The sequence below is a fragment of the Melanerpes formicivorus genome, unplaced genomic scaffold, assembly GCF_026170545.1.
Source record: "Melanerpes formicivorus ecotype bairdi unplaced genomic scaffold, bMelFor1.0.p_v2 SCAF_2, whole genome shotgun sequence".
Classification (NCBI taxonomy): Eukaryota; Metazoa; Chordata; class Aves; order Piciformes; family Picidae; genus Melanerpes; species Melanerpes formicivorus.
The window spans coordinates 25,463,254-25,476,939 of NW_027142354.1; the positions used below are offsets into that span (position 1 = coordinate 25,463,254).

At 41.6% G+C, this 13,686-nt stretch overlaps 1 protein-coding gene across 1 annotated transcript in view; it reads right to left on the reverse strand.

Annotated features, from left to right (window-relative positions):
* The window catches only part of WDR27 (WD repeat domain 27), a 120,213-nt gene that overhangs the window by 63,415 nt on the left and 43,112 nt on the right, over positions 1–13,686 (reverse strand). The window contains exon 21 of the mRNA XM_068153534.1: positions 12,962–13,059. Coding sequence (XP_068009635.1) covers positions 12,962–13,059 — 98 coding nt within the window. The remainder of the gene's footprint in view (positions 1–12,961; positions 13,060–13,686) is intronic.

The window sequence follows — 13,686 nt, forward strand, 5'->3', positions numbered from 1 at the left end:
TTGAAACCATTTCCTCTAGTCCTGTTGCTTGACATCAAGGAGAAGTGGCTAGCTCCCTCCTCACTCAAACCTCCCTTCATGTGAGGAATGAAGAGAAAAAGTTAATTGCTTTTGCCTCAGAACCTGTAACACAGTTTGCTGACAACAAAGTACATACTGTAATTACAAAGAGGCCTTGGAAGGAATAAGGGTAGGAGACAGATAATGGACATTGTCGAGGGTTGAGGGGAAGGCCTCAAGCCTTCTTCCCCCCACCCTGTAAGTAAAGGGAAGAAAATTGAAAGGAAAAAAAAAACACAGCCGGATTAGCAAGGGAATATGCTATATTTACAAGTGGGGCTGCAAGATAAATATATATATATATGTACACAATTTACAGTATTTACAATATATACAGAAATATACAACAAAGTAACACAGGAATAAGATTCCCTTCCCCTGCCAGGAGGAAGGGTTTCTCCCTGTACCCCCTTCTCTCCCCTTTTTCCCCAAAGAGGGTTAGAAAGAGAGAAAAAAGAGCAGCTGTTAATTAAAAGCAGTTAGTACAGGCCTTGCGGTTATCAGTTCCAAGGTCAGTCTGGCCGAAAGCCCAGAAGCTGTGAGCTGCAGAAGGAGGGGGAGAAAATGCAAGACTGAGTGAGACCAGTCTCACTGGGAATCAAAACTTAAGGCAGTGCTCTGCTTCTCCACCAATAAAATTAGTTTAGACCAGCCCTGTTTATAAAACATTCTGCTATGGTGTCCCTTTGTTAAAGGCACCGCCTCAACCGGTCACAGTCCACCCCTTCTAAACAATTTCATTGACTGTTCATACTGTCCATCCAATCCAAGACAATATTTACAGTTTATGAGCAAAGTTCACAGTCCATTCTGGCTATTCTCAGATGTAGATGATTCAAAAGTCCAAGAAAATCAGAAAATGAGTAAAATGGAAAACAGTTAATTTTTCTTTGCCAACGAAGCAAAGAAAAGGGAAACAGGGATTCTCAGGGTCTCTTAGTTGACTCAGGGCTCTCAGGGTTCTCAGGGTTCATGCACCATAGGTTCCTCGTTGATTCTTCCTTTGGACACGATGTAGCTGTACAACTGTTTGAAATTAAACTCTTTCAGCTAAAGTTAAATTTCTTTGTGGAATACACTGAATTTCACCATTCTCTTGCATTACCCAATAAGTGTGACCCAGACCTTCAGCTGAAACCACCCCTCAGACAGGTTTAGCCTCTCCTGAGGAAGAAAATACCCAAACAGTTTTACCTAACAGATTCTTTTCTCTAACAACACAAACTCTATCACCTTCTACTTTCTGTAGCAGATCTGAATGTGCAGGTCCAGCTTGGTTCACCGATCCTCTACTATTTACCAGCCAGGTTGCTTGTGCTAAATGTTTTTCCCAGTTTTTCAAAGATCCACCCCCCATGGCTTTAAGAGTGGTCTTCAACAAACCGTTGTAGCGTTCAATCTTCCCTGAAGCTGGTGCAGAGTAGGGAATATGGAATATCCACTTGATACCGTGCTCTTTTGCCCAGTTCTTTACAAGGTTGCTTTTGAAATGAGTTCCGTTGTCTGACTCAATCCTCTCTGGAGTTCCGTGTCTCCACAGGATCTGCCTCTCCAGACCGAGAATGGTGTTGCGTGCAGTTGCATGCGGAACTGGATGAGTTTCCAACCATCCAGTGTTTGCCTCTACCATAGTAAGCACGTATTGCTTACCAGAACGAGAACGTGGTAGAGTGATGTAGTCAATCTGCCAAGCTTCACCATACTTGTACTTGGACCATCTGTCACCATACCACAAGGGCTTAATTCGCTTTGCCTGCTTAATAGCAGCACAAATGTCACAGTCATGGATGACTTGTGTGATAGCATCCATGGAAATGTCTATGGATCTGTCACGAGCCCATTGGTATGTTGCATCTCTGCCTTGATGTCCTGACGAATCATGAGCCCACCGAGCTAAGAATATCTCACCTCAGTGTTTCCAGTCAAGATCAAGATTAGAGTCCACGTCTACTTGAGAAACTCTTGCAGCTAGATCTGCCTGATGGTTGTGGTGCTGTTCCTCAGTAGCTTTGCTCTTAGGAATGTGAGCATCAGTGTGTCTCACTTTCACTGGAATTTTCTCGATTCGAGCAGCAATGTCCTGCCACAGGTCGGCTGCCCAAATGGGTTTTCCTTTCCCCTGCCAGCCACTCTTCTTCCAGTTCTTTAGCCAACCCCATAGAGCATTGGCTACCACCCATGAGTCGGTGTAGAGATAAAGCTTTGGCCATCTCTCACGTTCAGCTACGTCGAGAGCTAGCTGGACAGCTTTTACCTCTGTGAACTGACTGGATTCTCCTTCTCCATCCTTCGCCTCTGCAACTCGGCGTGTTGGACTCCACACTGCAGACTTCCACCTTCGCTTGTTTCCAACAAGACAACAGGAACCGTCTGTGAACAAAGCATATTTCTTTTCACCATCAGAAAGGTCATTGTAAGGAGGAGCTTCCTCAGCACGAGTTATATTCTCCTCTGGAGGTTTAGCACAGTTGGTACCTTCAGGCCAACTTGAGACCACCTCCACTAGACCAGGTCTTTCAAGATTTCCCATTCGAGCTCTCTGTGTTATCAGAGCCATCCACTTAGACCATGTTGAGTCTGTAGCATGATGTGGTGTGGAGCCTTTGCCTTTGAATATCCAATTCAAAACTGGTAATCTGGGAGCTAAGAGAAGTTGTGATTCAGTTCCAATTACTTCAGAAGATGCTTTTACTCCTTCATAGGCAGCTAAAATTTCTTTCTCTGTTGGAGTATAATTAGCCTCTGAGCCTCTGTAACCTCGACTCCAGAAACCAAGAGGTCGTCCACGTGTCTCACCTGGAGCTTTTTGCCACAAGCACCAGGTTGGACCATTGTCACTTGCAGCCGTGTACAAAATGTTCTTAATGTCTGGACCATCTCGGACAGGTCCCAGACCCATTGCTTGAACTACCTCTTGCTTTATCTGGTCAAAGGCTGCTTGTTGTTCAGGTCCCCAGTGGAAATTGTTTCTCTTTCGAGTCACATCATACAGAGGTTTCACAATCTGACTGTATCCAAGAATATGCAGTCTCCAAAATCCCACTATCCCCAAGAAACGTAGGGTCTCTTGCTTGTTTGTGGGATTTGCCATGGTAGAGACTCTATTTACCACATCCACTGGAATGTGTCGGCGTCCATCCTGCCACCGCACTCCCAGAAACTGAATCTCTGTGGCAGGTCCTTTCACCTTGTCTTGCTTGATGGCAAAACCTGCATTCAGAAGAATGTCAATGATTTTGTTACCTTTCTTGAAGATTTCCTCAGCAGTTTTACCCCAGACGATGATATCATCGATGAACTGGATGTGTTCTGGAGCACTGCCTTTCTCCAGAGCATCGTGGATTACTGCATGACAGATGCTTGAGCTGTGGATCCAGCCCACTGGCAATCTGTTGAAAGTGTACTGGATTCCTCTCCAGGTGAAAGCAAGCTGAGGCCTGCATTCCTCTGCTATGGGAATAGAGAAAAATGCATTAGCAACGTCTATGGTAGCATACCATTTGGCCTCTTTGGATTCCAGCTCTTACTGGAGTTCCATCATGTCTGGTACTGCTGCACTCATAGGTGGTGTTACTTCATTCAGGGCTTGGTAGTCGACCGTCAGACGCCAGTCTCCATTCTGCTACCGCACAGGCCACACTGGACTGTTAAAAGGTGAATGAGTTTTGCTGACGACTTTCTGACTCTCCAACTGACGAATCAGATTCTGAATGGGCAACAAAGAGTCACGGTTGGTTCTGTATTGTCTGTGATGCACAGTCTGAGAAGCAACTGGCAATTTAATGTCCTGTATCTTATGTTGTCCCACAACTGCAGATTCATCAGAAAGCTCAGGCCTAACAGACAGCTTCAATTTTTGTCCATCAATTTCTACATATGCTACTCCAAAAGCCCATTTGTAACCTTTAGGGTCTTTGAAATGCCCTTCTCTCAGAAAATCAATTCCCAAAATACAAGGTACGTCAGGTCCGGTCACAACTGTATTTGTCCTCCATTGTTTACCAGTTAAACTTATATTAACCTCCACCTTACTTAACTCTTGAGATCCACCAGTGACTCCCAGAATAGTTATAGACTCTGATCCCTGATCGTTTGATGGCATTATGGTGCACTGAGCTCCTGTGTCAACCAAGGCCCTGTACTTCCAAAATTGTGAAGTGCCAGGCCACTGGATGTACACATCCCAATAGATTCTATTATCTCTGTTATCCCTCTCCTCCCCCTCGTGGGAGGCAGAGCACCCCTAGTTATGGGGAACATGCCCACATGTGCATTGCGCACAGTGTGCAGTGTTAGAACTGGAGCCACTGTTGGAGCTATGAGAGTTACTCTGGGAAACTGTGGAAGTAACAACTACCCTTCTGGTATTGCTACCTTGGGTTCTGCCACTTTGCAATTCCCTTAGTCTCCTGAAAAGATTAGAAGTTGGTTGGCTATCCCACCAGTTCATGTTCTCATGAAACTCATCACGCAGAGTTATCCAAATAGTCCTACGTGACTGCCTTGGTTGTCTGTTTTGGTTTGATCTGTTTTGGAATGACCTCCTTGGAGGACATCTGTTCCTCACAGATGAAACTTGTATCCACCTGGTGGAAGAATTAGAATTATCCTTCTGTGCCAACTGGGATATGGAACCTTTCAGATCCTTCATGCAACTCTCAATTTTTCCAGACGCAGTTTTAATGGCTGAAACCAAAGAACCACGTGTCATGCTATCCTCCAATTGTCTCATTTGATCACTGAATTGGCCAACCGTAGGAGAAGCTCCACCATAATTTCTTGACACAATTCTGCTTGCCAGAATGTTTGCATAATTAGAAGGAGCAAGTTTGATGATTTTTTAGCAAAACCAAAACCGACGGGAATGTCATCAGGATTCAGAGTTTCATGTTCACCATAGAGTATCTCTCTAACAGCAAATTCTCTCAAGCGCTTAATTGTCTCATCTATGGTAGTCCAGGGTTTAGGATTCCATGGAAGATCATCTCGGGAAGGGTATCTCAGGGCAACAGCCATTAAAAGGCATATCCACAGATTAACCTTACCGAGAACCTTGCCTAGATGTCTATCTATTCCATTATGCTTTGATAGAGTTCCTAACTGAGCTGCTGACTTGTCTCCAACTGTTAGAGCAGGAGCACCTGTATCATAACACCTACTAAGCCAAGCTAGAACTGGCTCCTTATCTGCCCTGGTGTGGCCGGTTGACGTTGCCCCCTTAAGAAAGGGAATATGGTGGACGGAAGTTGGTAAACGGAAGGAATAGTCTAAACTAATTTCATTGGAAGAGTGGGAGGAAGCACCCTCTGAACTGGGAGTGTAGGAAAGATATCTTGGGCACTCCGGCATTTTATTTTCAGTCTTGCTTCCGCCTCTTCTCCGTGCAGCAGCTTTCTGTGCTGGGCTTTCTGCCAAGGCCTCGGCCTTGAAAACCAGATAACAGCCGGTATTAACTCCTTTCCAATTAACACGAACTGCTTCTAACTTTTTTTTCCTCTCTTTCCTTTCTCTTTCTATCCCATTCTGGGGAAAGGGGGGGAAGAGAGGGAAGAGCGGAGGTGGGGGACCCCTCTGCCGAGGGGGCTTACTCTCATTTCTGTGTTACTCTGTTGTATATCTTTGTATATATTGTAGATATTGTAAATTTGTAAATAATCCCCTGCATTCCCTACGTTGCTTTGTAAATATAGCTCCACTGCTTTGCTAATTCAGCTTGTGAGGGTTTTTTTTTTCCTTTCCCTTCAATTTTTTTTTCCCTTTTACTTTACAAGGGGGAAGGGAGGAGGCTTCTTGGCCTTACCCCTTCCATCCCACGACACCTGGTATAATCTTTAAGGATGTTTCGTAATTCTTCACATGGTGAAGAACACTCAGAAATGTCATCTTCTTCTTCCTCAACTTGTTGTCCTAATAATCCTGCTGCCATTTTTTCAAGGACCTCTTTAAGATGAGAAGCACCACCTCTGCCAGCTCCTGTCCTAGCTGCATCTCTATCCTGTTTTGCTCTCACTAAGTCAGCTAGATCTTTAAAACAAATCTTCACTTCCTCCTCCGCAGGATCTTTTCTAGTAGAAGGTCCCTTACCAGGATCAGTTTCCTGCTCTTCTTCTCCTTTAGCTCCTGGATCAGCTTTGGTCTTTCCACTTCTAGTCTTTAAAGCAGCCACCTTAACTGGAGCTGTGTTTGAATTTACAGCCACCTTAACAGAAGCTGACAGGTCCTGAGATAAATCAGCTGCTGGGGCAGTGGCTTCCGGTCTCATCATGCAAGAAGACGGAAATGACCCTGCCCCATTAATGGCCAAAAAAGAAGCGGGAGGAGGAGAAGGAGCAGGCGTCATGTTGACACTTGCCGCCACCCCTGGCAGCTTGCCAGAATCAGCGGCAAAGCCATTCAGTGCAGCTTTTCCAATTAACTTTTTAGCTTTCTTTTTAACTGACACAGATTCTCCACACTCCTCATCACTAGATGTCTTTGGTACTGACCCAGAGCCACACCGTTTTCTCATTGATCTAGTTTTATTAACAAAACACGGTCTGGATACCTTCCTCTCCCAACGCAGAGAAATTAGCAGATACACGTTAATTATCACCAAGAGCAGGATCACACACATCAAATAAATCACCTTTGGATCCCAGCCATCACTTAAAATTACTCTTTCCTCCACTGGGATCTTAAACTCTTCTATCTCAATCAGGAGAGTGCTAGAGGTCACATTTCTGTATCTTGCTGGCCAGAAAAATTCCACACATTTTCCATACCAGATTCTGACCCTATACATGCACCACACATAAATTGTTCGCACCAAATATTAACCCAGGGAAGCCAGAATCAAACCCAAACAATATCTGCAAACCAGAGCCCCAAAAATTGAAAAAAATAAATGCTCCAATATCCACAGAACCTTCATGTTTGCTAATCTGGCTATAAAACAATAAATCAATAAAGCAATAAATTAAGCTAATTATCTGCCGCACGTTGGGAAGCCAAGAAAAAAAAATGTCGAGGGTTGAGGGGAAGGCCTCAAGCCTTCTTCCCCCACCCTGTAAGTAAAGGGAAGAAAATTGAAAGGAAAAAAAACCACAGCCGGATTAGCAAGGGAATGTACTATATTTACAAGCGGGGCTGCAGGATATATATATATATATATGTCGAGGGTTGGAGGAAAAGGCCGGGCCTTCTCCCCGCCCTGTAAAGTGAAGGGAAGAAAATTGAAAGGGAAGGACAAAAAAAACAAAAACGCACAGCCAGATTAGCAAAAGGATTGTGCTATATTTACAAAGCAGTCTAGGGAACGCAGGGAAATACATACAGAATTTACAGTATTTACAATATATACAGAAATATACAACAAAGTAACACAGAAATGAGATTTCCCTCCTCTGCCGAGGAGGGTTCCCCACCCCTGTACCCCCTTCTCTCCCCCTTTTTCCCGAAGAGGGTTAGAAAGAGAGAAAAAGAGAGACTGTTAAATTAAGCAGAATTTGTTAGGGGAGGCCTCACGCTTTATCAGCTCCAAGGTCAGCCTGGCCAAAAGCCCAGAAAAGCTGCGAGCTGCGCAAGGAAGGGGGAGAAGTATCAGACTGCCCAGAATACTCTGCTGTACTCCAAGTTCAAAGGTGCTTTCTACCAATCTACCAATGAAATTAGTTTAGATCTGTCTTTCGTTTATAAACATTCAGCCACAATGTCCCCTTTCTTAAAGGGACAACCTCAAACGGTCACAATATATGTACACAATTTACAGTATTTACAGTATATACAGAAATATACAACAAAGTAACACAGGAATGAGACTCCCTTCCCCTGCCAGGAGGAAGGGTTTCCCCCTGTACCCCCTTCTCTCCCCTTTTTCCCCAAAGAGGGTTAGAAAGAGAGAAAAAAGAGCAGTTGTTAATTAAAAGCAGTTAGTACAGGCCTTGCGGTTATCGGTTCCAAGGTCAGTCTGGCCGAAAGCCCAGAAGCTGTGAGCTGCAGAAGGAGGGGGAGAAAATGCAAGACTGAGTGAGACCAGTCTCACTGGGAATCAAAACTTAAGGCAGTGCTCTGCTTCTCCACCAATGAAATTAGTTTAGACCTGTCTTGTTTATAAAACATTCAGCCATGGTGTCCCTTTGTTAAAGGCACCGCCTCTAAATGGTCACAGACATCTGGTGTTTTCATGTTGTATTCAGCTTTCATTAGTAGATTAGAAGTTTTGAATTGCTTAGCTAATCACTGTTCAGATAATGCTGACATGGAAAAGTACTGCGAGACTCATGCTTGTTCTGTGCTGCAGTAGAAATATATACATAAACCGTGTGTTCTCGCAATAACATTGGACCCTGCCCTTTCTCTGAGCTATCCACGGCACCCAGCCTCTCCTTCTAAGATGCTGCAGGGGTCAGTGCCTCTGCATGCTACACCTTCAGGTAGGCATAGAGAGCAAGGAGATCTCGCGTTAGCCTCCTCTTCTCTAGACAGAACAACACCAGCTTCCTCAGATACTCCTCACAGGCCATGTGCTCCAGGCCCTTCACTAGTCTCATTGCTCTTCTCTGGACATGCTACACCACTATCCATTTCAGAAGTGGAAGGAATTACTTTCAAGCAAGGAGTATTGTTTAGAACATTAAGCAGCTTTTAAGCTCAAACTACATGGATCACACTCTTCATAACTATCACTATAATTACCATTAACCCTTTTGTAACAGAAACAAAATAAAACCCATCAAAACACATTTTTTTAGTGTGCTTTTTCCAGATCTATGCACCTTACATATTCACCATAGTATTTTGGATGTATGTCAGAGTGCAGCATGAGCAGGGTTGCTACAAAAGGGACAATGAGTGAGATGTCAAACAGGGACCACAGCATAGCATCATAACTGACCAAGTCCCTTTCCTCTGCATCTGAATTAGGTGGGCATAGTAGCATGCTGAAAACAAGGTGCATTGACAGTTCCAGAAAAAGTGAAGAACCAGGTTCAAGATCAGTCCTGGGAGGCCAGTGAGAAGCAGCTAGAGGTAAGACCTGATACAGGGTTGGAGGCAAGACTGCAACATAGGTCCACTGGAAACAGAGCTCAAAGCAAACTACCTACAAGATAGGTCAAAGTCCATGCACTAAACCACGCCAAAGGCAGGATTTGAAAAGCGTACACCAGCAACATGGTTCAGACAGACTAGATGTCCAGGCCTGAGCCCAGATTGAGTGCCTGATGCAAGGAGCAGAAAGTGCACAGGTTGGGGCCCAAGGCTGGTCAGGGCAATTAAGGCCCAGTGGTACACACAGGTGCCTCACAGTGCAGTATGTAACTTGACTGAAGATACACTTGCAAAACCACAAACCAAGCTAGGCTATACAATCAGTATCACATAAAAGGATGGAGCTTTATTACACCATGAAATTAAGCACATTTTACTGACGAGAAAGAAGGTCTACATTAGTGCAGAAAAACATCACAGAACATCTGAAATACACCTTGGAAAAGAAAAGCTTTCACTACATATTCTAGAGCCCTTCTTAGGAAAGTGCCTCTTTGGAATTAATCAGGCATGGGAAACAGCAAAGTGCCGAGGAAACCTGGACAAAGGATTTTTCTCAGTATCAGCCAGTCATGAAGATGAGGGCATTCTTTTAATTTTGCCACTGAATGTGAGCTAGGGCTACAACTGCTCTGTTCTAAGTGCATTCAACAAACTCAAAAGGGTAACGCTTTGAATTGATAGTTTCTCCTAACATAACAAATGAAAGAAATTTCATTTCTTCTGGATGTTTTAATGCACAGAAACATCTAATCTGAAAGTGGAAGAAAATGAGAAAGTGAATGGATACAGAGAGGTAAGAAAGAATTGAAAACTGTCACATGTTCACTGCTTCCACCTGGGACTCAAGAGAAAGTATTTTCACTAGTTCTCCAAGTAGCCATTCTTTTAGAAAAGATAGACTTAAAGTGTTCTTCTCAATGTCTTGGAAGTTGGTAAAAAATAATTATCTTATCATAATGCATCTATTTATAAAACTTCATAGTTCATTATCCCAACCTCCAGGGAAGCCAGAGTTGATTCTTCTTCAGAAAAAGAGATCTATTCTCCTTGGTTCTTTATTCATAAGCCTGCTTTGCAGATTGTCTGGAGTTTGTCTTAGATACAGTCATAAAAGAGGAGAACACAGCAGAAGTATAAGAACATCCAAAATCTTCAGATGAAGCTTTACAAATCTATACATTTCAAAGTAAATGAAGCAGGAAGCTGAGTAAATCCAAAAGTCGCTAGCGATGTCCAAGATTCCCTCACATATTGGCAAGATGACCTGGCTGTGTGAGGTTGGCTGACTACATCAGAAAGTTAAAATATCTTTTCTTGTAACACCTTCAGAGGAACCCATAAGACTTTCTGGCACTCTGAAGCAATCTTGGAATAGCTCCAGATCATCAATACTGAAAGAGACAGATTCACAGCTTTATCCAAAGTCAAGATCATGAAAATGGAAGTTGCAGAATGCTCTCACCAATTTCAAGAAAAAAAGAAAAGACAAATGAATTTTCACTGGGAAGAAAAAAAAAAACATTGTTTGATAATACAGACTGAATGGAAAATGTCTTGTGGAACTTAGAGGGAAAAAAAAAACCCACCCAGATATATTCAAAATCTATGAACCTGCAAGCAAGGATAACACATCTGAAAAGTTAGCACAAGCTAAGATCAAAAAAGTATCTGATCACAGTGTTATGAGTCCTCAGTCAGAAGAATGAAAAAAAAAAAAAAGGAACCATCAAAAAAAAAGGATAAAGAAATCACTAAGAGACCTGGAGAAGAGTGTGAGCAGGTACTCTGAAAATTGTTTCCTATGCACTGCAGCTTTCAGGAGCATCATGCTCTTTTTTTCCCTTTATTTAATCAGAATTTCATACTTTCCAGTATTATTAAAGAAATTAGGGATAGAATTTATTAAGGGGATTAAAGCAAACCAGTTTCCACTATGGGTGTCTAGGGCAAATATTTAGAATAAAATCAACAAACAATAAAATTGAAATCTTGCAGTTAGTGTTACTATTCACAAAACTGCCAACAGTATGAATGTGAAGATGGACTTACCTTCCCTATATTTCAAGGACACTGGACAAAGATTTCACTAAGTAAACCCTATTCTGGTAAACCCAAAGCAGAAACAATGAGAGGGCACTCCAGAGGGACCATTCGAAACACTGTAATGGCTGATGCACTAATTTTCCAAATCAACAACTTTGAGATTAAAAGGTACTGACCCATCATAAGATTGCTTAGGAGCTAATCTCTCCTATAAGCACCCAAAAGTGCAAGGGATGGATTAGATTTGATTGCACAAAACCTATGAACAAAAAAAAAATAGTTTTCAGTCTGTAACTGTGCATTAGACCTAACACTTGAGTGGAAACTTGTTCCAAGTTCAAAGAGAGCTTTCCAAACTCACAGTCATGTCAAATTTATGTGAAAAACACCTGGTGAACACATTAGGAAAAAGTGAACACTTCTATTCCTTATGAGAACTCAAGAATAGATTTTAAAATACAGAAGAATCAATCTCTGGTCTGAACTGTGAGAGGAAATTTTCTTTTTAAAAACTGGAAGATTTGGTTTTTTTCCCCTGAAAGTTACTAAAAAGTAAAAAATAATGATCTATTTTATCTTTTCTCCACAACAGTTACTACCATTGATCACTGGGTAATGGTTAACAAACACATATATGCATAGTCCCTAGTATAAACACCCTTAAAATATGTGTCATTAAGAACTTGAGTTACATTTTTAAAGTTTGGCTAATAGAACTCAGTGGACACTAGCATGCATCAACTCTGCCAAATTAAATATAAAGCAAGAACATACATAAATTATTTCCCTCTTCCCAGGACATATCCTTTTAACTGACTGCCCAGATTTTACAATTTAACTATTTTACCATTCACCTGCTTTACTTACATTAGTATTTAGAAACAAAAAGAGAGAGATAAGTGATCTGTGAAAAGCTTTCTACTTTTTCATTACTTGTCAGCAACACAGTTTGAGCACCTTATTAGAAAAACATAAGAAAGTAAAAGATTCCAACCACAGCAGCCTCTAGTTTCATTACTTTCTGACATTCAGTTCAGAAAATACAGCAAATGTTTTTGGCAGGAACATGTATGCCCCCTATAGTTTTAATGCATTCTTACCACAAAAATGTGAACATAAATGAAAGGGTATTTATAAACATTTCCTACATAGAAAATTCAGTACTAGAAAACTTATTTGACATCTTTCAATAAATGTATGTTTACATACACACAAAGCAAATATGAAAATGCTCTTCAAAAAAACTTATCCTTTGGTCCAAACCTCTTTTAGTTTTAAACATAAATTATTTTAACCAACACAACAGAGACTGCCCCAAGTATTTCCTTTCCCAAACAATATTCCCCCCTTACCACTCTCTCCCTTTTCCCAGTTTTCCCAAGTACAACACTGGTAGGTTTTAGAGTAAGCATCGGATTTTATCCTGAGTTTATAACATCATGCAAATTCATACCACTACCTACATGATTTTTAATAATGCTGTTAGAGTTATATTAGTATTTTAAAAGCTAGTTCATAAATTTTACCTCCTTTAGCAGTAATGACATACTGTTAAGGAACTACCATTAACATTCAATTCAATACATTAATACATATATAATTAGAGCTACAAAGGCAGACAAAAAGGATAAATGTTGACCATTTAATGGTTTCTACATAACTAATTACAAATGAGAAACTAGTATGTTGTTTGGTCTATTAAAATTAGTAAATTCCAATTAATTTTTAATTATTTTTTTTCAATGGCCTGCCCGTAGATCTCATTCCATGTCCAAATTTCTACTGGTTTATTACAGCAAGTATAGCAATTCTAAGAATCCAGCCTTACTTCAGTGTTCTTAAATCCCACAGTTTGATGCCATCACCTGGGGCTGTGGTCATGAAAAGATTGTAAGCTTCAGGTTGCTGAGTGCTGAAGGATGACCCCTGTAAAACATGAAATCAGATAACTATTCTTGTCATTACTAAATATTTATAGAATCATAGAATAGCTCCATTTGAAAGGGACCCTTAGGGATCCTCAAGTCCAACTCTCTGCTCCTCATAGAGCTACCTAAAACTAAACCATATGAACAAGTGCACTGTCCAGATGCTCCTTTAACTCTAACAGGCTCAGTGCCACAATCACTTCCCTGTAAAGTCTGTTCCAGAGTCTGCTCATCCTTTCAGTGAAGAATTTAGTTCATTAAAAAAAAAAAAAAAAAAAAAAAAAAAAAAAAAAAAAAGGCAAAGAAGTGTTCATTAGGTTACATGGTAAAAAGCTTGTCTGCACACACACAACGGAATGCAGAGGAAAATTGCCATGTGGAGGAACCCCCATAACCCAGTCAGAGAAAAAGAACACTGCCTTGACTCCTTGCTGTTGTTTCAGAACAGCCATGAGTTCTTTGTCCAGGAGCAACACCCACCATCAGAATCAACAGAAAAGGCTGATGGGGTTATGTCACGGACTCCAAGTATAAGATCCATTATGAGTGCTAGGAGAAGATAATTTTGTGACGGTACAAAACAGGGGGGATGGGAAACAGAAGTAGGGAGAGGGAGGGATCAAAC